We start from the raw sequence: 27,350 nt of genomic DNA on the forward strand, positions 1-27,350 counted from the left end.
CCATGGTACTGCTTCGCTGTTGTGGCCCTAAGCAATCAGGGAAGGGGTGAGGCTCTCCAGAAAAAAATCAGACCTTGGACCAGTCTGAGCTGCCTTAAACCACAATCCACTCTGCAAGAAATCCTCCCTCCTGCTGCGAGAGCCAGGCTGCAGCGTGGTCTGCTGACAGCCATGGAGCAGCCTCCCCTACACTGAGATGCAAGGACAGAGCACACGGGTAGGACCCCCTCAGCCAAGGCATAGCATGGGACGTCCTCTGCGCCAGCCTCTGGGTAGCTGAGCAAGGGGGTTTGGAGCCCTGGCCATGCCTCTAACCTGCCAGGCTGGAACTCCATGGGACCATGGAGCACTCCTGGGCCTCTGCTGCGGTTCCAGATGTGCTCTTTACCTAGGTACCATGACTGGGACATGGGCAGGCTGACCTAGTGGTCAGAGCAGAAGTCAGGCCGGGTCAGATACAGGAGTCGGAGTCCGAGGCAGGCCAGAGGGCAGGCTGGGACTCAGGTGGCTGGAGGCAGGGTCAGCTTACCAGGAGATCAGAGTTGGGCAGTAGGAGCAGGTAGTGCAGAAGGAACCCAATTGCTTGGACAACTTCCTGTTCCTGTGCTTGGTTCAAAAAGAAGCAGGGAACCCGTCAGAGCCCAGGACTGGAGTCCTCTGGCAGGGGTCAGCTGCTGTTCTGGCCGCGCTCAGCCGGTCACTGGATGGCAGGTCAGAACATACCATCTCCTAAGAGCCCTGTGGACCAGGGCTGAAGCCCTGCAGTCCCTGACACTGAGGTACTTGTCTTGCCCCCCCAGATCCCTGTAGTATCTGAGCACCTGACAGTCTCCCACGTATTTCTCCTCACACACCTAGGAGGTAGGGCAGTGCTATTACCCCATTGTGTAGGTGGGAGCTGAGAGACTCTGTGAGTTGTCTCAGGTCACACAGGAAGTCTTGGGCACAGCTGGTCTGAGTCCAGGGCTAATGCTCTAACCACTGGACCATCCTTCCTCATGGCAGCACCCTGCCTGGGGCTCACCCGGGTGGGCTGGAGGAGGAAGAGGTGTAGAGCACAGATGGGATCAGTACTTGCAACCTCTAGTCATAATCCACGTCCTATTAACATGCCCAATATTCAAATATACCCACTCTGGGAAACCTCTTCCATACATTTCATACAGTGTCCCAAGGCAAGCTGCACCCAGCTGCCATTGAGACACTGGCCCCACAGACGGTCGTGTTCTGGACTAATCCATACTGCACCTATAGCATCTGTGAGGCTCAGCGCCGTGGCTCAGCCCCTGGACCAGCCATCATTAATGAACAGCTCCTTAGCCAGTATTGCTGAGAGTCGAACCTTGCACCAGTTTCCTTCTGTGATAGAGGAACCGAAAGCTGACGTCAGTGGGTAGTATTAGAGTTTATTGAAGCGTTTGCTCAGCATTTTGTCATGTGCCTCTTGGATGGTTTGTCAGAGTGAAACTAACCTGGCTTGGATACTCAATCCCAGCCTGTGAGTCAGCGGCGCTCTCGGCATATGGAGCGGAGCCCTGCTAGGTAATGAAAGCGGGTGCAGAGACGGGCTCGGCCCATGTGGATTCCCACAGATTTGGAGATTAAACAACGGGGAGAGCTTTATGCTAGGGGAGCCAGTCTGGAGTTAGTGCTGGGTGCGAATCCTGGGATGGGGCCCGGTCCTGCTCACCTTAGTCACGTGACTGTGATCCATTGATCTCCAGAGCAAGTGGAGGGTAGGACAAGAATTAATGTGCTTAACCTGCAGTCAGGGAGACTTTTGGTTAGCTATTAGGAAAAGCTTTCTAACTCTACTGGGAGCAAAGCTCTGGAACAGGCTTCCAGGCGAGGGTGTGGAAGCCCCGTCATTGGAGGTTTTTAGAACCGGTTGGATAAACACCCGTCGGGGATGGTCTAGGTAGGCTTGCTCCTGTTTCAGCGCAGGGGGCTGGACCTGATGACTTCTCGAGGTCCGTTCCAGCCATTCTACAAGCAGTCCCAGTGCCCGGGGTGGCATTGCTTAAGGACCTGCTTCTGTGCCCCTCCCCCATGCTGAGCAGCTTCCCCCTCCATGAGCGTCACGGGGTAAGCCAGCTACGCGGGCGGAAGAGCTACTTGGCGTGCGGAGAGGCTGCAGAATCCGGTCCTCCACTAGTCCCACTTCAGGAGGAGCCAGGGAGTGCGGCTTTCCATTGCGGCCCCAAGAGAACACCCTCTAGTGGAGACGGGAGGCTCGCTGCCCTGCTGCGGAGGCTCCTTCTTTCACCCTGGGCCTGTGTGGGAGCTAACTGAGCTGCGGAGTGTGTGTTAACTGCATGTTCATCGGGGCTCCGTGAGCCTCCTGCACTGTGCGCTCCACCTCGCCTGGCAGCTGAGCCCGTCGAGTGGTAGGGGCAAGCACTGATCCGGCAGGGTCCCAGCCCCAGGCGTGACCCGCTGCTGATTGAGGGAGTAAGTTAATCACCTGGGCAGACAACGGGAGCTTATCCAGGCTGCCTGGGCCCTGCCTGGGGTGCTAAGAGCCCATGGCCCTCACTGGTCTCAGCAGGGCCTGTAGTGATGAGAGAGACCCGAGACCTGCGTCTTGGGCCCATTCCCCTGAGCTCAGGAGGGTTTTCCGGGCTGCTCCCCTGTCGGAGCCGGAGCAGCAGGGCTGCTGCAGTAGACCCGTGTGTGTCTGCAGTAAGACATATTTGTGGCTTGTGCAGCTACTTCATACAGAGGGCCTGGTTAGGGGATAGCTGTGGGCACAGGCGCGGACTTTTGTGTTTCCCGGTGGGTGCTTCGCCCCAGGCCCCGCCCTGAGAGCCCACCCCCACCCTGCCTCTTCCAGGCCCTACTGAACAGCGGTGACTGCTGAGCACCCCCGATATCTTTTTCTTGAGCCCTGGAATGCCCATGGAGTCAGCACCGATGGCTATGGGTTTCAGCCATGGCCTTTTTGGGGCAGGGCTAAGCAGGGCCCCTCTGCTTCTGGGGACAGGTTACCCCTAGGGGAGACCTGGGAGGGAATGTGTCCACCTCGGGTGCAGCATGCATTTCTCCCTGCTCCAGCCTGATTCTGTTGGACAGCGTTGACTGGGATGGGGCCACCTTTCTCTGCCCCTTCCAGATTTCTGATGCTGCTCTGGTCTTTGCCCCTGGGGGATCAGATTTGGGAGGGGAGCAGGGAGGAGGTGGTGCTCTCCCCAAACTCCACCCAGCACCCCCAAGTTCCGCCCACACTCCCAGATTAGTTGGATTTTTGTGCTTCAGTGGTCACCAGTGAAATAGACTGACGTTTGTAATTAGTTGTCATTAGGCTTTGTTGTTAACCCAGTTTGCTTATTAAAAAGGAAATAGCACTAATCTGTACTGTGCAGTTCACCTGTGGAACTCATTGCCACAAGGTATGATCGAGGCCAAGAGATTCAGAGAAGGTGTGGCTGTTTCTGTGGATAATAAGACATTGCTAATAAAGCAAGATGGTATAAATATACTAACATGGGGGTGCAAAGCCTGTTGCTTCAGGATATAAGCTGAGGGCCCGTGGTTAGAATGAACCCATCCCTCCAGGCAATATACTCTATGGCTGAGGGTTCCTGCATGTTCCTCTGAAGCATCTGGATGCTGTCAGAGACCGGATACTAGGTTAGATGAGCCACTGCTCTGCTCCCCTGGGGCAGTTCTTATGTTCTTCTTGGCCTAGAAATATTGGTTAATCTGCAACTAACGAGTCTATTTCCTGTCCCCCTCCTCCTCCCCTCCCTCCCCCCCCCGAGCTAAAATTAGGTTACAAATCTCTCTCAGACAGGACTCCTGTTTCTGTGAGCTCAACTCAGTGCTAATAATTCAGATCATCTCTGGGTCAGCCCCCGAAGAGAAAACAACGGAAGCCAAACTTTCCTGGAAGTGGTGAGCAGTGTGTAGGCGGAAGGGCCGTCCGGAGGGAGACGCCAGCCCTGAAGAATCTCACTCAAATTGATTTCCTAGACAATAGAAATATGCAGGATGGTTCATTTTCTCCAAGTGGTAATAATATAAAAGTTACCCAGGGATATAAAACTCTATTATTGTTAAATAAACCCTGGCTCTTGTTAGTGCCAGGAATCTGACAGCCCGGCTAGAGCAAGCTTCCAAGGAAAACCGATTACCAAGATTGGCCGGAGCAGGGGTGATTGTTTGGAAAGGCGGGTGTGTTTCATTTTGTCTGTGTGTTAAATGATCACAGAGGCCCAGCCACGGCTTTCTCACTGGGGAGCAGGGGCTCTCTGGAGGCTGTCTTTGCTCTCAGGACATAGGGGTCAGGAGCACAGCGGGTGCGCTTTCTAGGCTGGTCTCTCTTGCTTGCTTCCTGGCAGATGGGACGCTATCCCCTACACCAGCGGTTCTCAAACTGTGGGTCAGGACCCCATTTTAATGGGGTTGCCAGGGCTGGTGTTTGACCAGGCTTTGGTCCCCTCTCCCAGGGTCGTGTAGTAACTTTTGTTAGAAGGGGGTGGCAGTGCAGTGAAGTCTGAGGTTCCCTGCCCTACCCCAAAGTGTTCGCAATGCACACCCCTGTGGCAGAACCCCCAACACTCACCAGACCCTGAACTCCTTGTGATACTGACTGAGCTCAGGCTGGGTCAGCAAGGGACGGGGAAGCTGCTAGGAAAGTCTAAAGGAATCGAAAGCCAAGAGGGTCTTGGGAGGCCTGGTCGCTGTGACTTGGAGAGTTTGAATTAGGGCCTGATCTAAACCGTGTTGAAATCAAGGGGAGGCTCCATCAGAGCCCTGCTCCGTGGCCAGCCCCGGCACACGCTGACCCTCTCGGACAGTTGATTTCAAGAAGGCATAGTGCAGTAGCCTTCACTGGGATGTTCCAGCAGCCTGCGTCCTCTGCCTGATGCCACTGGGAATGGGCACCGCGGATGGATCGCTCGATAACTGTCCTGTTCGAATCAGTCCCTCTGAAGCATCTGGCACACACAGGCGCTGGCTTCCTCTGGGCCCCAGGGGTGCTTAACCCCCTGCTCCATCCCAGGCTCCACCCCCACCCGCCCCCTTCCTCCAAACCTCTTCCCCCCCCCACCCTGCTTCTTCACACCCCTGCTCTATCATCCCCTTCTCCCAAGCCCGTCCCATCCCCACTCCTCCCCCCCCAGCGCCTCGTGCATGCCCCGAACCACTGATGGCAGCAGACAGGAGGCTCCAGGGGGGAGGAGGAGAGCTGACTGTCTATGGGTGCTAAGCACCCACTAACTTTTTCTGTAGGTGCTCCAGCCCTGGAGCTCCTCCTCGGGGCTTTCTGAGCTTCTCCCCCGGCCCCCTGTATGTAAGCAGCACCGCCACCCAGGCTGACAGCATAGGCAGGGGGCTGAGCCAGGGCTGGGGGCGAGGACCGGACTCCCAGGGTCTCTGTAGCCTTAAAGAGACACACACCCTGGCCTCTGTGAGTGGAGCTGTCCTCTTACAGCTAGCTGGGCTGGGGATGGGGCAGGAGGGTGAGGTGTCAGCCTGGAAACAGTTAACTTAGCAGCTCCTCCAGGCCCTTCCTGAAAAATTCCTCCCCCTCATCCCAGAAACAGGAACCCTGCTGTGCAGAAGGCAAAAGGATCATTAATAGGAGGACTCCACGCCCTCCCTGCCGGCAAAGAGAGCCCCAAAGAAATGTCTTTGGCTTGGCATCTTTGGCATGGCACGTTACGCTGGGATGAGCGCCAATGTCCCATTGCATCACAGGGGGGTCGAGCCTCCAGGGGCTCCCCAGATGCCCTGTGCAGAAACTTGCACCAAACGTCAGCCTGCCAAGGCCAGCTGGACAGGCTGGGGGGACCCCGCTCTTTCCAGAGTGCAAGTCCATCTCCTTTCACAGCTGGCTCTCGGATCGCTGGTTCTAGCCCTGCGTCCCAAAGCCATGTTCTAAGGCAGTGGGTGGGCGAGGCAGAGTGACAGGCCCAGGGCTGTGCTGTGAGCCAGTTGCAAAGCTGGGACTAGCGGCCAGGTCCCTTCAGAGAGGAAGGAGGTCCAGTGGTTCGGTGCTAGCCTGAGTGACCTAGGATCAATTTCCTGCTCTGACACAGATTCCTCGTTTGACCTTGAGGAAGTCGCTTAGTCTCTGCGCGTCAGTTCCTCATCAGCAGAATTGGGCTATAGCTTCACAGGGATGCTGGGAGAATAAAAACATTAACAGTTACCTGGTGCTCAGATACTGTGGGAATCCCAGCCTGCTGCAGGGTAGCAGACTGAAGATCCTTTGTGCATTGATGAAACAGGTCCAGCATCGCCGGTAGCAGGGCTGACCTCGCCTCCAGGGGTAAGAGGTGCTTACCATCCTCTGCCACTCTGCTGGGACTGGCAGCAGGGGTGTCGTTGGAGCCAGTGGGGGCAGGGTGCATGTTAGGATGTAGAGGCTGAGAGAACCAGGCTTGTGTCACGTAAGCCACCAGTCTGCCATCAAACCATAACCAGGCATGTGCAGAAGGAGCAGGGGTGGATCTTCAGTGCTGGATTCTGTGGGCAAAGCTGTGGGGGGGTCTCTCTCTGGGGTTTATTTAAGACCGTACCTGACTCCACTGGGAATAGGGCCTGTGTTTCACTGATGCTCATGAGCCCGATCTCCTGAGAACTGACTCTTCCCTGCCTGCCTCGCTGCCATCTCCGCACACTGCCTCTGTGTCTCTCACCTCCTGCCATCCAGCGCTCAGGGGAGGTGCCGTACCAACCAAGGGGCAAGGCCTGGAGCCAGAACGGAGCCCCGGCCCGCCAGGGCAGGACAGACGCGGGGGAAACATAAGAATGGCCATAGTGGGTCAGACCAAAGGTGCATCTAGCCCAATATCCTGTCTTCCGACAGCGGCCAGCACCAGGTGCTCCATGAACAGAACAGGGAATGATCAAGTGCCTCGCTGTTGTGGGGCTACCCAGGCTGAGAGGAAGGGGAGAGACCCTTTCCATAAACTATAGGCTGGCTCTGGCCCTGTTGCTGGATTCCTCTGGGTACTACTGCGGGACCCCCCTGATTCTGGTTCAGGATCTGAAATGGCCCAGAGCGATGAGGGATTTATTTCCATGGAGGTCCTGTGTGGGCGTGTTTTAACAGAGCACATGCTGAGAGAAGAGCGGGGAGCTGTGTGTTTGTCTGGCCCGGCAGCCCTGGTCAGACCAGTACCTCTGAAGCAAGAGCTTTTCCTGGAGAGCTTTGTTTCAGAGGCAGATAATTGGCAGAGCTGCTGCCAGTGCGGGACCGGGTGCTGGCGTTCTGGCTGCTCTCGTGGTGTTTTGGGAGAGGCTGGCAAAGGCAGAGGGGCCTGATGGAAAGGCAGTGGCTGCCCTGAAGCTCCGTTCTGATCCTGCGGATTTCAGTGGAGCCTGTGGGAGGTTTCCTTTCTCAATGCTGCAGCAGCATGCAGCCTCTGAAACAGATGAGACCCTGAGTGCACACCTATGTCTCCATTAATGCACTGGCTGTGTTGAATTGCCCCTCCTTGTGGAGGGTTGCAGCGACATGGATCCACGGGATGGTATGTTGTTGTCACTCATATTTACTTGTATCATGATGGTGCCCAGGAAGCCAGTCAAGAATCAGCTCACCCTTTGTGCTAGGCACTGGATGGACTGGCCCTGCCCTGGAGAGACTAAAGTCTGGGTAACACAACGGAGATTAGACACGTGAACTGAGCACGGGGTGGATGGAAGGAGAAGGTGACTGCAGCATGGCCAACCCCAAAAGTTCTGAAATCATGAGCCAGGCCCCAAAACCATGAATGGCTTAAAAATCATGAGGTGTAAAAATGACTATGTGGGGTTCATTCTTCTCTCCGCCCCCCCCCACCCCCTCCTCCCCTGGTTTCTGAGACTTAGAGGGTGTTCAGCAGCTTATTTTCAAGCTTTTTCTCTGCAATCAGGAGTCCTAAAAAATTTTTAAAAATCAGACTCTTGGTAATCACCTGACTCCGGAAGCTGGGGCTTTAAGAAACACCCTAAGTATTGTGAGAGTTGGCAGCAAAGTAACAAAACCTTGAGTGAAGGAAAAATAGGATAGCTCGTCCATCCTGCAGATCTCCGCTTGGGGAGAGCCAGAGGAAGTCATAAATCTAATTTTGCCAAGCACAAAAATGAGTAACCAGATGTGTTGTGTTGTCCCAGTTACATGTACAAGGAGAGTAGAACTCCTAGACCAACATATTCCAAACATTGGTCAGTTCAACATGGAGGAGTTGACACTGGTAGGTGGATTGTGACTACACACACGCGTAGGTTGTGATTGCACATCTGCACTTGTACCCGTGTGCATGCCGAGGGTTTTGTAGGCGTAGCTGTAGTGCCCATCTTTGAAAACGTGGTCTTGTGCTTTGCTGAAATTGATTTGGTCAGCCAGTTTTTCCTGTGTGCTCTGTGCCATGGGGTGGAATCCTGGCCCTGCTGGAATCAGTGAGAGTTTTACCATTGACTTCAGTGGATCCAGGATCCACTGCATGTCTTTTCCCTGCCTCGGTGCTCTGGTTTTGAGAGAGACCTGCCCACATCAGGGCTAAGAATTATTATTTCCCGTTGCTAATTGCCAGCAGCAGATAACGCTTGCCGGAGAGCTCAACAAGACAGCAGTGTGGCAAACTGTAGGGCTTGATGTATGGTGGGTTTAGTATGCGGGTGGTGGAAGTAGCCTGTGCTGTACAGGAGGTCAGATGGCAGCTACTCATAGCCCAGGTCAACTGACACGGGCTTGCGCTGCAGAGCTAAAAACAGTTGTGTAGACGTTCCGGCTCCAGATGGAGCTTGGGCTGTGGGAGCCTGTGCCCTCCCTGAGTCTCAGAGCCGGGGCTCCAGCCCGAGCCCAAATGTCTACATTGCTACTTTTGGCCCCATAGCGCAAGCCTGAGTCAGTTGACCTGGGCTCTGAGACTGACTGCTGCGGGTCTTTTTTACAGTGTAGCGCACCCAGGGACTCTGTGTGTGTGCTGCTTGCTGTGGCTATTTGCAAAGTTGTGGACCAAGCAGCAATAAAGGGCAGAGCCTCCTGCTCCAAAAACAGAAGCCCTGACCACTTGAGCTAGAAGAGAATCTCTCAACTGTTGGCAGTATAGGGCCTATGACACACACTTCAGCAATTCTGATTCCATTCAGTACAGAGCAGTGGTAGCTCTGTCTCATGTCTGTTTGTCTCTCTATACACATGCCAGTTAATTGCAATGTATTCTGTTTCTATATATACTAGCTATGATGTGCAGCATCGTAAAACTTTTCAAAGGCCGAGAGGTGGTCATACGCTAAAGGGAAAACAGCGGAGGTGAGAATTAGAGAGAGGGAATGACTCAAAGGGGTGGGTTGTGGGGAAATGGGATGGTCCAGCACAAAGAGCCAGCCCGGATATGTTAGAAGCTATTTATGAGATAACAGGAGCTAATCTGCTATCGATAAACCTCCATCCTGCAAGCAAGTGCTGTGCACAGTAAATTAATTATGGGTATGCTAAGAGCCAGAATCCCCTTCCAGATCCCTGGTAGTTTAGAGCAGACCCCGTGACCATGCTCTGGGATAAACCAAAGGGGTTGGCTTTATCTGCGAGTGGTGCATTTGCCTCCAGCCCGCAGCTCTCCGTGGGGAAAACCCTTTGTTTGCTTGGAGGCACTTTTAGGAAGCCGACCCACCAGCTCCATGTAAACTGTGTATTTTAGCTGTTTCCTAGAATACCCTAAAAGCTCCCAGAGTAAACTCCACAGATTCAGCGGAGCTGGTTTCCTGTGCTGGCCGTACATCCTGTCAGTGTTTAGCTAGGGATGGTTCCTGTAAACAGCTTCTGTGAAGCAGCACTGAAAATAACTTCCTTTGCTCAGAGAAAGTAAATAGAAACACAAGTGCATCCATGTGTCCCGTGTGTGTACGCGTGCGAGGTGGGGGTGGTAGGGGAGGCTGATTTCTTGGTAAACAGTCACTTGGAAAATGCTGGCTCTCCCGAAGTCTGGTCAAGAGGAGTTTCTCAACCACTGCTCCGCATCTGGGGGCTCCCAGTGCAGCCCAGCCCCCCCTGTTCTGCTGTACTGCACAGGCTCAAAGGGCGTGGAGGCTACTCTAGCCCCCACTGCTTGCTGGCATCCCCAGCGTCTATCCAAGTCGCTCAGCAGGGCACTTGTAAGGAGTCACTTGAGAGCGATCCTTTTTTGTTCCCCTGGCCCACCGCCTGGGACAGGCCAGGATACAAAGGGTAGTTTGTTTCCAGTCTTCCTGTGGGCCACATCTTTATCTCACTCAACCAGTCATCGACCCTACTGGGCAGCTAATTTGCATGCAGTGGTTTCATGGCTTGTTTGAGGGAGACGGCACAGATTGTGGATTACTCGGCCCCAGTGCCTCACCCGTGCGACAGCACAAACTTTCAGCTGCTCGTAAACCCGGTAAAGATTGTGAGGTGCTCAGATGCTGTGGTGATGGGAGCTGTGTAAGTACCATACTTAGAGCATTCTTGGATCCCAAGGACGGGCAGCTCATTTGCCCAGCAGTGCTGCATGGCTCCAAGCAGGGCTGGCTTGTCTCATTCATAGAATCATAGAATATCAGGGTTGGAAGGGACCTCAGGAGGTCATCTAGTCCAATCCCCTGCTCAAAGCAGGACCAATCCCCAATTTTTTTTGCCCCAGATCCCTAAATGGCCCCCTCAAGGATTGAACTCTCAACCCTGGGTTTAGGAGGTCAGTGCTCAAACCACTGAGCTATCCCTCCCTCCTGAAGTGAAACTGAAGGGCAGTTAATCTTCAGAGAGCAGCTCCTGGGGGGACAGGCTTCAGAAACCCCTTGTTATTGAACATGTATATTGTGATGGCACCGAAACGGCACGACCGTTGTGCTAGGTGCTGTACAAACACATAACAAACAGTCTGTGCCCAAAAGAGCTTATGCTCTAATACTGCTGATTCATCCAGAACAGTCCCCACTGTGCAGTCACTCAAATGCAGCTGCCTCTAGGGTGGAGCCTGGCAGCTATTTCACGGCTGGCAGCGACGCTGCGCAGCATTTGTTAGCATGAGAAGCAGTGTTTCGCGAACCAGACCTGGGAAGAGGCAGAATGCAACCCCTACGGTGTTGAGAGGTGCCACCCTTCTGCACTCTCCATTGTGATGTAATGTGCACATGTGGGGGTTGTGGGTTCTTTGAGAAGAAAGACAGAGCCCTTGAGGTTTGTTGACAACCGTCCAGTTGGCTCTTTGAAGCCTGAATCTCCCTGCCCCGTTTCTGGTTAAGGATTATGGGTAATGTAGTCCAAAACAGGCATTTCTTTTGTCTAGAAGCACTATCCTTGGAATAACTGGTAAAGAGCATTCAGAATATGGTATGCACGTATTACTGCATTGAGTATATTTGTGTGTGTGTGTGTTGAGATTGTGTGTGGGCATACATATTGATTTGTGTGTGTGAGAGAGAGATTGTGCGTGTGTCCCCTGCCACCTTGAGAATATTTCTGGAAATGTCTTGATTCGTGACACTGCCCCTTTGAGCCCAGAACACATTCCTCCTGCATGTCACCCCTGCAGATACTGTGCTGACCAATCTACAGGCCTTGCTGGAGGGGCGGTGGGATTCACATGCAAGATATCAGGAAACAGCTGCTGTGGTTTGTAACAGTTACGCTGGGGGAGGAGGGAGTGACTAGCCCTGTGGTTCATACTCTCCCAACTGATCTGGGGAGAAGGGCGAAGAGCCCAAATTAAAATCCAGGGTGTTGGACGAGAACTGGGATAAGACAGCCTCTCCTATCAGCCATGGCCATTTTGCTTTTAATGCATGCACAGCTTCTGAGATCCCATTTCTGATGTGTCAGGATTGCTTGTTTCCACACAATGGGAACAAAATCCGTTGGAGGCTGTATTCTCGCTTTTACCTAGTCCTGCAACACAACGCCTATTGATTTGTCAGCTGCTACATCCTCTGCGCTCTTCATTTCCTTTGTGCTTTCATGTAGCGGCTGCCTGACAGGAGGGATTCAAAGGCTAGAGCTGGGGTCTGGAAAGAAATGTTGTTGTCCAAGCAGGAGCACTGTAATAAACAATGCCTGTGTTTGGAAGAGACTAAGGGGGACTAGGGACTTGTCCAGTGTCCAGGCCTCATTGCATTTTACCTGCATTCCCCCTGGTCAAGGTAATGAAACATCTCTTCTCATCCTAACACATGCTGTACAGCGTTGCTGTCAGCTGTTTAATAGCTGCCCTGTGCCACTCTGGAGGTAGCTGCATTTCCGTGACTGAGCAGCATGGCCAGTGCAGGGCAAGGTGTGCTGGCTCAGTCCAGCTCTTCTGAAGGAATCTCCCCCAGTAACACCTCTGGCGCTCTGGGGAAGTCCTTCCTCAAACAAAACGGCTTTTAAGCTCCTCCAGAACTTCAGTCCTGTATGACTTGCAGTGCTGAGAGCTCTCGGAGGACAGAACCCAGAACCACAGCTTTAAAAAAACAATCAACCCCCAGGTTCGTTAGCCTCCTAGATTGTCTCAGCTGACAGACCTGCAGATTGCATTGAGGTGAGACCCATGTGACCCAATTCAGAGTTGAACCCATGTCTCCAGTGGCCCAAAGATCAGAGAGACAAATCTGCTGTGTCAGTCTGGGGCTTTTCTTTTGTTTTCTCATTTCCCTAGTTGGGTGTAAAGCTGAAGAGTTCAGACTCTCTCACAATTGTAGGACAGCATAAGGATATACTCTGCTGGCTTCTGGGTACCCTGTCATTGCTACAGGGGGCTAAGCCATTACTGCAGTCATTTGGATTAGTGTTTGGGCCTGTTCCTGTACAAAGCTGTAGCGGTTTTCTGAATCCTCAGTGTAGTTTGGCCCGTACTGTAGAACACTGTGGTATTTGCAAAAAGAACAGGAGTACTTGTGGCACCTTAAAGACTAACAAATTTATTTGAGCATAAGCTTTCGTCATGCTCAAATAACTTGGTTAGTCGCTAAGTTGCCACAAGTACTCCTTTTTGCGGATACAGACTAACACGGCTGCTACTCTGAAAACTGTGGTATTTGTCATGCATTACGTCTGGCCTTCAACATTTGGTTTTTAGGTGGCTTCGTTTTCATGCTGTTTCTCCTACTTTATCCCCAAAGCAAGGTGGATGAGCTAACCTCCTAGGGAGGGCGTATTTAGGGTGTCTTTCATCCCCAGCGGTCTCTTGTTGACAGCTGAAAACACATGAGCACTGGTGCAATCCGTGAGAACTGCTGCCGAGAATACTGGAGTGCAGGTTTTTGTTAAATAAAGGTGTCCCAAAGGACCCTGTTCTGCCATGCCAGTGGGCCTCATTCCATTGCATATTGTATTTCTTGTCTCTCTAACCGCAGTGCTTTACCTCCCTTTTCTGTTATTGTTACTTTCCGGTCACTTTGTCAATTCTACCCTTTGTGGAGCTGTACATTGCACGGCAATTCCTGTGACGCCAGCTGCCTCGAGCTTCTTCCGGTCAGGCCCCCGTGCTGTTTATAGAAGAGGGCGGCTTTTAAAGAGACAGCACCGGGTTAGTGCATGTCCCAGGTACCGATTTCGTAATAACGAGGCTTTTAGAAAATGTCAGGTCACTGTAAAAGTTTCTGTGATTTTTATTTTTAAATTCTGTATGAACCCGGGGTTTGTTTGCACAGCCGTAAATGTGAAGGTGCTGTTTGCAACAAAGTCCTTGCAACTTTGTGCGAATGCCTGAGAACCAGGAACTGAAATTGGCTGGCCTGTTTTCCCCTCAGTGAAAAGCCAAAAAGCAAGCAAGCTGCATAAATGATTAAATAAAAGTGGATTTTAACCCACTATCTGTGGGTGACATACATTTGGGCCACCAAGGTCTAGGCACCATTTAAACCCTGGTCCTGTTATTCTAATGATCAAAGACCTGTTCTATGCCTTAAATGACAATGAATCTGGCTGGCCTGATTTGAACATTTTCTACTAACTAAAAATGCAACTAGTGGGTGGGTTTGTTTGTTTTTTAAATCCCCTACAGCCTGGTAAGATGAGGTCTAGAAGCAAGCTCCCCCATGTCCTCTGCCCAGTTGAGCTCAAGCTACCATGTTAAAATTATACCCCGCCCAACCTGGGGAGAACTTGAATTGCAAAACTCCAACCACATGACAAATGCTTCCTTGCTCTGGGTTTTGCTCCAAACCTGAAATCCACACCATGCTTTCTCCCAGGAGCCAAGTGAGTCAGGTTAAAACTCTGCAAGGCTGGCACAGACTCCTAGAGATCTGGAATATTTGTATTCATCCCCAGCTGTGTGAGGCCTCTGATGCTGGAATATGAGATGCAAGGGAGAGATCAGTACCTTGTGTCCTTTCTTCCTGTTTTGTATGTTTTGATAAGGGTCTACTATGCCCTCCGCCCTCCTAGACGGAGAAGGGAGATTCTGTTTGTGGTCTGACTTAGCCACATCTTGCCCCCTCTTTTTTGCTGAAGAACTGTTTGGATGACTCAGAGATGTTTCTAGGGAGCTTTCTCTGTCCTCAGCTGAAGAGGTTGGAGGTGTTGAAGCCTTAACAAGGAGGCTTTTTTTCCTAACCAGCTGCTGAGAAAAATAAGTCAGGAGTCAAGAGTTCTGATCAGTCTGAATCAAAATCACTTCCCCTATCTGTTAACTGGGATTCACTTCTGTGGCACTTGGGATGCCTTCATCCTTCCAATTGTCCATGGAGTCTGCTCGTGTAGACAAGGGAGGTGATTTTCAAAGGCACAGATGGAATTTGGGAGCCCAATACTGTTGACCATTCCATTCAGTGACTTCCAGTGGGAATTGAGAGCCAAAGACCTGATGTCCAAAACCCAAGCAGACGAGAAGCCTTTAAAACCAGCCAATGCGGAACTCTCCTGATCGGATGCAGATTGCCTGGTGAGAACTGCAGGGTGGAGTCACTTGTCACATCTGTATTTTGTCAGACTTCACAGGGAGCTGGATGTTGTTTTGTTCTTGTTTTTTTTTTCTTTTTAACCAGTCCCAGTTTACTAGGCTGAAATGTTTTAACTCACTCCAGAGACTCATTTCCCTCCCCAGCAGAAGCTGGTTCAATAAAGGATATTATCTCACCCACCTCATCTCTGTAACAGCCTGCCCTAGTCAATGGAGTTACTCTGGTGCATCCAAGTGGGGACGCCGGTCCAGGGCGTTTCATTCCATGGGGCTCCTGAGATAGGTAGGAAGCCATGCAGGGAGCAGAAGGGTCAGTGCTGGGAAGTGCTGGGAGGCTTGGGCCTGCTCTGAGCACCCAAATGGGGACATTTTCCCAATGGTTTTGGAAGTGTCCTGGGGAGTCGGCACATGTGATCAGCCAGGCCGGGGGGTGAGAGGCTGGAGCAGTGAGCCGAGCTCCCAGAACATCTCAGCGCTCCCCAGTTTCTGCCCTGGTACCGCACCATAGCCTCTCACTTCAGTTCTGTCACTGGTTTTGTTCTGCGTCACTCCCATCCCGCTGTGGTGTGGGGGATGAGGCCTGGCCTGGCTAGCCACTGAGGGACCGTAAATCCCCTGCGCCTCATTCTTCTCCTGGCTGTGAGCTCCGTGGCCATTTCCCTCCCTGCTTGGAGGAGGCTGGCTGAGCAATCTGTGTGTGAAACTGACAAGCACAATTCCCCGCTGCCTTGGTTTGAGATTCCAGCGCCTGCCTGCCCCAAGTTCAGGACGTCGGACTGAATCTCTGTGTTTCGTCTGAGCGAGGGATTTTGCAGACGCTGAACCAAGCCAGCTTTGCCACTGTTCATTTATAATTGCACTTGTTCACCATTTTTTTCCCTTCACTAAATACCGTGTTGACACAGTCTCTCCGCATGGGGCTGGCCAGTCTTTGGGGCAATAGTTGTCCCAATTCTCAAGGGCTGGACAATCTCGTGTAGGGACGCTTCCTGCACTGGCCTCTAAGGCACCATCTGTTAGCAGCTTTGCAGGGATTACTTCTTGCTGCTCTGTTGGATACCAATGAATCATGCAGCTCATCCCAACCAAAGATGTTAACTCAGATCCTGCTGGAAAAACCCAGATCATCTGCTGAGGCTGGTAACTGGTCCCAGAAGCGAAGGGTTTCTGGTAAAAGTATTAAGGGGTCTCGCTGCCTCGATTTCCTTCCTTTAACCAGCTTTGCTCACCTGGTTTTCAAAATGGCTCATTAGTTTCAAGACGAAGTAATAATGACGCTAGTTGTTTTCACACATACAGGCCCATCTGAAAAGCCACATTGTTCTGACAAATGGAAATTGATCCCCTCTGAGTTTTTCCCCTTGAGTCTGTTTCTTTCTGCTCCAGGTTCCTCCCCAGTGATTAGTCCTACTGATGTTAACACAACTGGATCACAGCAGTGCTCCTTCAGCCCTCGTCCAGCATCCTGTCTGACAAGGCTGCTTCAGAGGAAGGTGCAGATAATCCCCCTAGCTGCCATGTAGGGCGTGCCCTGCCTCTAGGGAAAGTTCCTTCCTGACCCCTCACAGTGGCTGGCTCATGCCATGAAGCATGAGGGGTTTTAGTGGATGGGTGCCCACAGCTCAGAAACCACCTCCAGAGTTAGTATTAACTGTCCCCCCTTGCTGGAAGCAAAGGCTGGAACGGGGCAGGTGATGGTGGGACAGGGTGGGAGCTGTTTGCCTTGCCATTGCCCGGGCAGTACCTGCTCTGGAGAGACCCCTGTGGCTGTCCCTCATCAGCGGGGACAGGCCTTTTGTTGCTTTGGGAGACCACCCACCATCCCAGGATTTCCAACAGACTGGCACTTCCCCTTTCTTACCCCGGTTTGATTTACCCCACCTGACTAGTTGGTCCCCTTCCTTCTGGTCCCTCCCCTTTCTGAGGGTTGACCAATGATGTTCCTGCAGCGGGGCTGTCTGGGCCCCTGCTCTTTTACTGAAGTCAGGTTGACTGGCTCCTTCCACTAGCTTACTCCGCCTATTTAAACGAATCTGCGTAGCTTTCCTAGGGTGGAATTCCCCTCCCTGGAGCGGGCCAACAAAAGCCTTGAGCACCCCATAAAACCTATAGGTATAACTAAAAAGAAAAGGAGGACTTGTGGCACCTTAGAGGCTAACAAATTCATTAGAGCATAAGCTTTCGTGAGCTACAGCTCACTTCATCGGATGCATGCAGTAGAAAATACAGTGGGGAGATTTTATGTACACCTATATAGGTATAACTAGGATTTAAGGGGTCCCCAGAGCCTGGGGCTCGGGGGAATTTCTTCTGGGGAGAGGGAAGAAGTGCTGGTTCTTTTAAACCACAGCTGAGCAGCCCAGCCCAGCAGCAGTTCCCAGGATCCTTTTTACACCTTCCGGGATTTTCGGTGTCCTCTGACAGATGTTTCAGTTAGAGGCCAGCGCAGCAGCCCACGCGAGAGTCAGGAATGTATCCAAGGCTGCCAGGATAGATCGGACCCAGGCACTTTTTCGTTAGATGTCTGGGAATAGGAAAATATGAGGATGTGCTGCTGATGCTGGTTGTGGGAATTCTTGCCAGAGAGGAACTGGCTGAGAGTCTTCTCGTTGTGCTAAGTGAATGGCCCGAGTTCTTCTCCAGTCTCTTTGTCTGGGGCCAAATCTGGGTTTAAACAAACAACAAGCACAGTGAAAAGTAAACTCTGCTGTTGAGGATTCATGGAGTTTTAATCCTCTCCTGCATAATTAGTCACTTGGATAACAAAATGGGGGGCGGGGGGTTGAAAAACATACGGGTCAAGATTTTACAAAGTGGTTACTGAGTTTGGGTGCCCAACCCCAGGCATCTTAAAGGGGCCTCCCAGTGCTTCCGACCCCATCTTTAGAGCAGATGGAAAGAGCTGCCCAAAGGGAGCCATTTGCAGGGCACAACGACATTCTCATCATAGCAAACCCATGTGACACTGTGTATTTTCTACTGGCACCTTATCTGTTAACTAACTCTTGACATGTACACCAACAGAGAGCACGCTTGTAACACTGATCATCCATGCCCAGAAAAGCAGGCCCCTTTAAGGTTGGGCATCCCACATCACTAACCACTTTGCCAAATCTTGATCATGCCTTTTAAGCTTAAAGAGCTGCATCCCATGTCAGATTTTCAAGTCCACAGGCTCAGCGTTCCCCTGGTGTAACTCCACTGAAGTCCCGCCACAGATAATTTCTGTTTTCTACAGCTGTTTGCAGAATTCTGCCCAGGGGTATCAGGAGGCCTGCGAACCTTTCATGCTGGGTGAGCACTGGGTCCTGATTTGCAGCATCAAAACTGCCGTGTTTCAGACTACAACAAAAGGCCTAATTGAGAACAGGCCTGGAAATGTTGGTGCCTTTTCCACTCGTGCTCTGTGCAGTCTGGCCTATAAATAGGGATTTGAAAATCAAGCTGATCATTTAGTTCTCCAAGAATGACCAAGGTTGGAAGGCCTAGAGAACCCTATGGCAGCAGGGCCATGCAAGTTGGCAGCCCTGACTTGTGGGAGGAAACTTAGCCTGCATCTGGGAACCATATCATGCGGTAATGTAGTTTACTTTTGCAGTACTTTCCCATAGTTATTGTTGATTAAAAAGCAATTGCTTGCACATGTCAATCTTGAAAGGGGTAAACAATGAGGCTCTGAAGCTCTTCTCTGGGTAAAGCAAGGAGCCCAGATTTGCAAGTTTAGGAGAAAGAGCACAGCTCATGTGTTAGAGATCAGCTGCCTTCAGGCCGGTTGGTGTCTGTTGTTTTTATCCCATTAGGAGATTGCAAGGAAGCTGACTGCACCGCGTGTCTGAGAGGAGGGTACTGGGGCCAGATGTTGTGCAATATATTGATTGTGATTCCTTGCAGAGCCGCTGCCTTGTTTTGGTAGCTTGTGCCAATTATTTGCTTAAGCACAAAGGACTGGTTTGTGTTTCTGCAGATCTGGACAGTAGAGGTTAAAATGCAATGCCAGGGGCTGCCTCAGAAGTTGTTCTGAAGTTTGTCTCATTTAACTGAAGCCAAATTGGGCTCCAGCAGGGGTCACGAACAGCAGCCAAGATGCAGGGCTGCAGAGCAGATGAGAACTGTTTACTAGCTTAACCTTTCTCCATAGAATATTACTATCTTGGCACACAGCGTACTTCTCTGCTGGGCGATATGCTGGATGGCCCTGGAGATAGGAAGCAGGACCCAGAACCTTTCACCACAAGGTTGCTAGTATCAATTCAGCCAGGACAGCAGAGAGCCAAAGTCTGTGATTTCCCCCTCCTCCCCTGCTAGGAGCAGGTCTCGGTGCTTTCCCTGCAGCACACCTCTTGCCACGTGCGGGCACCCTCCGTTCCCATGCCGGGCAGTGGGAGTAGAGGGTGCTCAGCATCACAAAGGATGAGGCCCAACCTTAAGCGTCTCCCGGTGGCTCTGTGTCATTCCTGATGCCAGGGTTCTGGTTACGCGCGTTCGATCTCTTTCTCTCTCCAGTGCTCCAAACCCAAGCTGCTCATGGCCTGCTCTGCTGTCCAAGAGATCCGGAGATGCACCCGCCTCGAGATGCCAGACAACATGAACACCTTTGTACTCAAGGTAGGGCCCGCATCTTCCCTGCCCTTATGGAAGGCCTGTGAGGACCGGCACTAGGGTTCTATAGGCAGTGACCCCTGGGATGTGGGGGGAGAGAGCTCTCCTGCCTGTCTCTGAGCCCCGGACAGAGTCCTGCAGCAGGGAGCGAATGCTCTGTGAAACTCCAGGGCCGGCCCAACACGTGACCGCTCTCGGTCGGGATTGAGCCCTCTCCCGGCAGGGTTACCGGAGCACTCGGGGCAGCTCTGGGAGTTCAGGTGCGTGAGTTAGGAGCGGCCCTTTGTTACGCTCCACCTGTGTCTCTTTCTCTGCCCCTGTCAGCGGTCTGAGTTTAAACAGGCCAGTAGTTACCAGCCTAGGGACAGCAGGGGCACTTTACAGGGCTAACACCTGTGCTGTGCCAGCCAGTGCCTGCCGCTTGTCATCCAGTGGTGCCCGCTGACAGAGCCTTGCCGCATCTGCAGCTCTGTTCCTGCTAGCGCTGAGGGGCCCGGCAGAGGCTCCTGAGCCTGGGGTGGGGAGCCCAGAGGCCCTGTCACTGGAGACAGCTCCGGGGCGTGTACAGGACACGCGGCCTCGTCACGTTCCAAATGGGGCCCGGAGGTGCTGTTCAAACAGCCCCAGGGCCTGCAGGCCGAGCATGCAGGTCGAGCAGATCTGGGCTCCTGCCTGGGTGAGCAGCTCCTTGCACCAGCTCAGCAGCTGCCTCAGGGCACATCACAGGCTCTGGGGTTTGCTTCTCCTCTCACAGCACGTGTCTGCTGGAGCTCTGATGCCAAATTTCAGTTCCTCTTCTGCCTGCGAGGGTGTGGGGGGGAGTGGGTGCTGCTGGCTTGGACTAGGTGTTTCCTTCAGGCCGCTGCCCTCCCTCGTAGCTTCCTCTCAGCTCACAGTCATGCTCGTTAGATGCAGAGTACTTCTCTGTGTGGACAATGCACTGGGCTGGGATCTGGCCCCCTGGAGACCAGCAGCAGGACGGTAGATGCAACCCAGGCTGGGGGCTTGCAGGAGCCGATTTGCCGTCTGTCACCCCCTCTTTGATGCCTGCCCTCCTTGCTGCTCTGTAGAGGCTTCAGTGACCAGATTCTTCACAGCAGGGGTTGCCCGTTCCTTCCCCAAGAGGGGACGACTGAGCTGACACCAGCCCCTCCCCAGACTGTCGTCCCCTTCTCTGCCTGCTGCCCATCCCAGAGCTGGGAGAACAGTCTGTCACGTGTATCCTCTCCTCTAGGCACATCTGCCAGGCCCCTGAGCTGCGCCCATGCCGCTGTGGGCACCTAGTTGCCCCTGTTCTTCTGGTAGAGGTTTCCCATCCTTAGACTGGGGACCAAGGCTCCCAGAGATGTGACAGCCACACGGGGGCGTTAAGATGGGCTTCTGGCCCCTGTCTGTGCTGGGGTTGCCCTATGCAAAGCACACGTCTCCCCCTCTCATCTGCTACGCTCCTGGTGCCACTCTGCTGCCTGACCTCCTTCTCCCCGAGCAGTCCTCTCTCTCCGGGGGCTGGCACATCCTGTCCTCTGCCCACAAAAGCAGTTGGTACAAGTTGCAGAGCCGTCTGGGGGCCACTGCAGTTTGAGAACCGCTGGCTCCAGGGGCCATGGTGCAGGACTTGCTCTTCAGTTCCCTGACTGCAGGGACAAGATTCTGACCACAGTCACTTGTGCCGTCCAGACATGGGGGCCCAGTGAGGGGCAGGTGGAATATGAGGCCATAAGTGGCCAAGTTCCTCTAGGAAGTTAAGTGGCCCAGATCTCCCCGCCCTGGGGCCAGAGCCTTCCCCACAAGAGTTTCCTTCCTCCCCTTCCTTTCTGCTGCAGAGGCTGTGAATCATTTCCACTGGAGACGGCTGCCCAGCAAGGGAAGCAGAGAGCCAGAGGGAAGAACAGAGAGGGAACTCCCAGGGGCTGGTGGGAGAGCCTGCGAAGGAAGTGATACTGTAGCTGGTTCTCAGGATCCAAGCGGAAATCCCCGCTCCTGTGGGCTAGGTCGTGGAGACCTAGGCAGGACAGGATAGCTGTGTTTTCATGCCACAAGGAGTCCGTCCAACACTCCCCTTCTCTCCTGTCTAGGTGAATAACTGCACAGACGTTGTATTTGAGGCTGGCGACGAGCAGCAGCTGAGTTCCTGGACAGCCGAAATCAAAGAATGTATGACCCGAGGGTAAGGACCAAGCTAGGGCCAGTTGCTCGGGTGCTTATTTTGGCAGCAGCTGGTTGACCCCTAGTTCATGTGACACTGGGAACAGATGGCTCTTGACACTTACACTCGATGGGTGCGATTCCCTCCCCGGGGGCTGGGCCTCAGCCTGAGACTTCAGCGGGCATCGTCTGTGCACACGTTCCCCATGCAAAGCTGAAGGAATGCCCAGGCCAGATTGTGGAGGAGCTGCCCCTTGTTACCCTCCCCTGGATCCAAACTCCACCCCCAGGGCCTCAGGACACCGACCTTTGGCTCTCGTAGCTTCTTGGTGACTGGGTGGCTTTGAGCCCCTTCGAATGCACGGGGCAGGTCAGCTGAGCTCCTGAAAACGTTGCCCATGTAGGGCCCAGTCCTGTTGGGTGCTCTGGGCCTTTGGCTCCCCTTGGAGTCGGAGGGAAGGGAAGGGGCTCAGGCCCTGGATTGGACCGGGCAGAGCTGTCCCCCTGCCTGAGCCATGCAGGGCCCGGGGAGAAGGGGAGTCTCTGGGCCGGGATTTCCAGCCACCCTGAGCGAGGGCTGCAGGGGAGTCACTGGTGGAGCCTGCAGCCGTGGCTGGCAAAGCCAAGCTGGGCAAGTGAGCCTCTCTAGGCCAGTCTGCCAACAGTTTTGCCAGGCCCCAGGGCTCCATGTGCCCAGATCTTGGCTCCAGGAAGAAGCTGCATCAAGACACAGGTGCTACAAGCCACAGTCCCAGGCCCTTTGCGAGGATGCAGCGTGGCTGGCCTGGCTTCTCCAGCCTCCTGCAGCCAGGGAAGGCAGATGAGACTAGGCCGGTGCCATGCAGCTTGCCGGGAGACTTGCCCATGTTCTTCCCCGGCCACTTGCCCCCTGCCCTCTCTCTGCTGCAAATGTTGGATTTCAAATCCAGCACAACGGGCAGGGGGAACTGGCTCATGGGGCTGGGGTGGGAGCCGGGGCTGCCGGGCAACCGGTTGAAGTGCAGCCCACAATACCACTAGCTGATAGCGAACGAGCGTCTCCAGGAAAGGAAGGTGACATCGGTTGCCCCTCGGTGTGGGCAATAGGCAGGCGATCCAGGGAGCGAGGTAGCCATGGAACCTGCTCCTACCCACCATGCACTGCAGAGCCCTGAACTCCCGCAGAGCTGGGCAGGGTCCTGGAAACCGTCCCTGCCTCCGCACTGGGCCGGTCCTGCAGAGGTCAAGCCACACAGCAGCTGCAGAAGGAGGAGCAGGAAGTCTGTGCAAGAACCATGGTGTTTTCATGGCTGTCTGCAACCAGCCCTCTGCCAAGAGGAAAGGCCCAGTGGCAGCTGTGAGCGCATGTGACTGGTAGCCAAGTGAGCAAAGGATCAGTGCCCACAGAGGGCGGGGTCCTCGGGATCCAGCACCCTGGTGCGAAGCCCCCGCCGGTGGCAGAGACTAGGATGTTGGCACACTTGGCAGAGCCACCTGGGTCGAGCACTAATATGGAAATACAGCTGGCCAGTGCCGCCGTAAATGCCTGTCATAGAGTTAGTGCCCATGCCTGAGCCCCCAGCTGTCTGGGGGAGCATTTAAAGCACTGCAGGCAGCCCCCCCCCGCCAGCTGAGGATCCCCTGGTTGGTCTGCATTGCAAACGGAAACACCCCCTGCCCCCAGAGCCTCCTCTGCAACTGCGGCTCGGAGCCTGCCCCCGGGTGGGCGGGGATTCCCCCAAGTGCCAGCCAAGACTTTCTTGGCAGCCAGCCCTCCTAACAAGTGGCCAGAGCCAGATGTTCTGAACACCTGCCAGGAGCCAGGCTGGCTGGATTGTAAGGCTGGGTGGGAACTGGGGTTCCCCACCCCCTGCGTGCTGCTGCTGGGATGGCAGTGAGGGCAGGGCAGAGCAAATGGCTCCCTTCCCTGGGCGGACGGCAGGTCCCTGTGCCCACTGGCACCAGCCTGCACTGCCCGGAGAGCTCTGCAAGTGGGGCCATGGGGCATGCGCTGCAGGTGCTTCCAGGGAGGGAGGTGAAGGGCCGGCTAGCTGGGGCCCTGCAAGCAGGGCTGCATCGGCACAAGCTGCTGCCCGGAGCATCGCACCTCCCAGCTGGGCTGCTCTCCTGTCCCGCCTCGCAGGAGCCCCTGAGCGCCATCTCCTCTCATAGGCTCTTCCTCCCACAGGCACGTGGCTCTGCTCCTGCCAGGGACGCACTCACGCCTCAGGCTGCCTGGGCTGACGCCAGCCCTGCTCTGCCAGGAAGGTGGAGCTGACGGTTTCCCAGGCCATGTTCATCCCTGTGGGTCCCCCCAGGCTGGGCCTTGCTGCTGACTGAGGACAGGGGCGCGGGCTTTGCCCCGTCCTGACCCCCTGCTGGGTGGGAATTGGGCTCTCAGGGTGATGGCCGGGCTCCCTTGGGCTAGCGGCAAGCCAGCCCAGCCATGCTGGGCCAGACGCATCCCTGGTGTAACTCACATGGGGCTCGGGAACTATACTGGGGAGTAATTCAGCCCAAGCCCTGAGTGAGCTGGAAGGGATCGGCAGGGCCCGGCAGGGAGCCCCGAAGGCTGGGTTGTGCTGCTGCGCTCCGTGAGCTTGGTCTCTGGGCCTTGGACTGTGGTTCCCTGGCTCGTGAGGGGGAGCTGTCAGCCTGTGTTCCCAGAGCGCCCGGAAGGGGCCGGCTGGCGTGATTCCCAAATCCCTGCTTGGAAAGCCAGGGGCGAAGGGGGCCCTGGCTCTGAGGGGTACTTGGCTGGTGCAGCAAAGGGGCAGTGCCGCCCCCTGGGAAGGAAGCCCCGGCTATCGCCCAGTCCTGCAAGCAAGGCACTTCCTGTTATTGAAATACCCTGCAGCATGTCAGGGCCAAGCCCTGTTGTGATTTACGGAGTGCTCTGCTCCCCCGGTCCCTGCCCTGCTTCTTGTTCCCATGACTTCAGGCTTGCTTCCTGCGCGCCTCGCTTGGACTCCGGCCCAACTGACGCCCCGCGGATTGCTTCAGCCCTTGGCCCCGGATCCCCATCCCTCGGCCCCGAGGGCCTAGCGCCTGTCAGAACCTCGGTCCTGACTGCACCAGGAGCATCAGCCCCAGCCATGTCAGCGCCCTCGGGCTGGCCTTACAGCCCCTGGCAGCCTGGGGGACCATGGGGCTCATAGATCTAGGTGCAGCGCCCTGCTGGGTAGAAGTCTGCCCCCGCCCCAGTGTCATCTGCTGCTGGGGCAGTGGTGGGGGCTGTCTGGGCCAGGGAGAGGGGGGTTGCTGTGCACGTGGGGATGGTCCCTGACACAGGGGAGTCGGGGAGGGTCTGTAACCACCCCCTATAGTGGGGTCTGGCCAGGGGCAGCTCAGGTAGTTCTTTGAGGGCCCAGCACCATTGCAGGGGTCCCTGAGGTCTTCTCCCCGCCCCCATGTGTTTTGGGGATACTTGATGCACTTCCAGGACAGCATGTGCCCTTTTCCTCCGGTTCCTGTTTGCATCGCAGCTGTGCCAGAGGAGCAGGGCCCCACTGTGCTGGGTGCTCACCTCAGCCCCGTCCCACGCGTTCACAGCTGCACCTGAGGAGGGAGCGGAGTCCCACAGGGAAACCTGCCCCCACCTCAAACACAGGGAGAGGGCGGGGGCTGAACGCAGCATTTGCTGCAAGCCAAAGGTGTCTCCCAGGCTGCTCCAGTGCACTGAGTGGCCCCTGGGGCAGCTCCAGGGCTGGCAGCTGTGTCTCGTTAGCCTCAAGGAGCTCAGCACTGTATTTCTCCACTGTTCTGCAGGCTGCCCGTATACTCGGCCCTGGCTGGCCAGGCAGCCCCCTCCCAGTAGGGCACTCCAGTGAGATGAATGACACCATCCTTTCTCTCCTCCCCTGAGCATCCCCATCTGCTGCCTGAAGGCCCTTCACACAGGTGGTAGACAGATGGGGAAATTGAGGCAGAAAGCAGGGCTGTGACCTGCCCACAGTCAGGGGACATTTCTATCATTTCTGTAGGGCCAGCGTGTGTGTGTGCACGCAATTAAAACCACACATCTCTCTCTCTCTCCATCCTGTGTTACTCGTGAGGCCTGCGACTCGAGCAGGGGGGTTGCAGCTCTGCAGTGTGTTTCCTTTGGGCCGGCTGGCCGATGGCCCAGGCCCTGCAGCCGGTTGGGGATGTTGCTCAGGATGGCTTTGGGAACGCCCGTGCACTAGGACCCCGTTGTGCTGCAGCGCCGTAGCGTTTAGAAACTTGTTTCCACTGGATTTTTTTTTTTAATTCATAAAAACCACTTGGAATTTCCCAGCATTTTGTGTCCTCGCGAGCCCTGAATTCTGGGCAGCGGCTGAGCTGTCACGTTCCCTTCCAGGCAGTGTGTCTGCCTGGCACGTTTGCACAAAGGGAGCTGTGTTTCTCCTGTTCACCCTGGTGCTTTGCCGAGCGGAGCAGCCGGTTCTCCACCTGGGTTCGGCGGCGGAAGCCGTGACATCCTTCCTGTGTCTCTCTGGCAGGTCCGGGGGAGCCGATGTAGAGCTGCTCTCAGGCCAGCTCTCTGACACTGTGACGTCCAGCCCTGCCACTGTCAGCGCTGACTCCCTTACCCAAGGTGAGTGCCCTGCATGGGAGAGCCCCAACACAAAGTGAGGGCGCTGAGTGCCAGTGGGGTAAAGGGCCTGTGGGGTAGGGGAGCCCAGCACCAGTTGTGGGTGCTCAGCATTTCTGCAAATCAGGTTCTCAGTGCCTTGCCCGAGGGCCCACGCCGACCCAGTGGTCGCACAGGGAACAGAACCCGGAGCGATGGGTCCTGTCCCAGAGCTCCATCCACTGCTCCCGTCTCGTGCTGACCAAAGCGGTGTAGACCCACAATGCACTTGAGCTTTACAGTCATTTTAACCTCTTTCGCCATGTCCTCGGTGCTCCAAACAGCCCGTAGTTTACTTCTCTTGCTGCCAGCATGCGAATGCATTTTGTGTAAAGCCCGTGTTTACAGCGGTCTGCCCTTATGCCCCCCTGCAGGTGGTGGGCACCTCAGAAGACACCCTTCCCCAAACCATACTGATATTGACGCCGATTAGGATGATTAATTATTTGCATTATTATAGCACCCAGCCAGAAATCAGTACCCCCTGGGTGCTGCACAAACGCAGCATGAGACCGTCCCTGCCCCGAGCCGCTTGCAATCGAGAGAGACAGGCCATGCAAGGAGGGGGAGGGGAAACCGACACACAGCAGGGAAGCGCCTCACTCGAGGTCACCTGGCAGCTCAGTGGGAATAGAACCGAGATCTGCTGAGTCCCAGGCCAGAGCCAAACACGGAGGCAACCGCAAAAAACACAGCAGGGCGGGAGCCTGTGGAAATGGGCCAGTGTTGGGCTGAATGCTGCTTTTCCACCATGCACGAAACTCCTGAATTCATCCCCAGCCATCAGTGCATTCGGAGGGTGCAGAGAAGCAGGAGCCGACCCCGCTTTGGGCTAAACGTGCTGGATTGGGGGGCTCAGACTGGGTCTCTAATCACAGAGTAACTAGAGGTAGCCTAGGGCCAGTGCTTTAGCTCGCCAGGTGTTCAGGGTCTGCTGCAGGAATGGGTGGTGAAGGTCTCTGGCCTGTTACACAGGAACTCAGGCTCCATGATCAACAGGGTGCCTTCTGGCTGTAAGCCCCACAAATCAATGCTCCTGTGTAAAGGATAGCCCCAGCCAGTGACCGCCTACCTGCTGGGGTGTTTAAACATGCCCTAAGCATTGCTGGAAGCCAGGCCCCCTGCCCCTCTCCCAGCCGCAGCAGGGCCGAGCTGGTCCTGGAGCCACTCAGTGGGCGCTC

The 27,350-nt window shown here is 54.6% G+C and overlaps 1 protein-coding gene across 2 annotated transcripts in view; it reads left to right on the plus strand.

Moving 5' to 3' along the window:
* Positions 1 to 27,350, plus strand: part of SH2B3 (SH2B adaptor protein 3) — a 92,180-nt gene that overhangs the window by 58,830 nt on the left and 6,000 nt on the right. For both annotated transcript variants that reach the window (XM_084649131.1, XM_084649130.1), the window contains exons 3-5: positions 19,338 to 19,439; positions 21,509 to 21,600; positions 26,039 to 26,133. In XM_084649131.1, coding sequence (XP_084505257.1) covers positions 19,338 to 19,439; positions 21,509 to 21,600; positions 26,039 to 26,133 — 289 coding nt within the window. The remainder of the gene's footprint in view (positions 1 to 19,337; positions 19,440 to 21,508; positions 21,601 to 26,038; positions 26,134 to 27,350) is intronic.

Source organism: Lepidochelys olivacea (genome assembly GCF_965140295.1).
Source record: "Lepidochelys olivacea isolate rLepOli2 genome assembly, chromosome: 15".
Classification (NCBI taxonomy): Eukaryota; Metazoa; Chordata; order Testudines; family Cheloniidae; genus Lepidochelys; species Lepidochelys olivacea.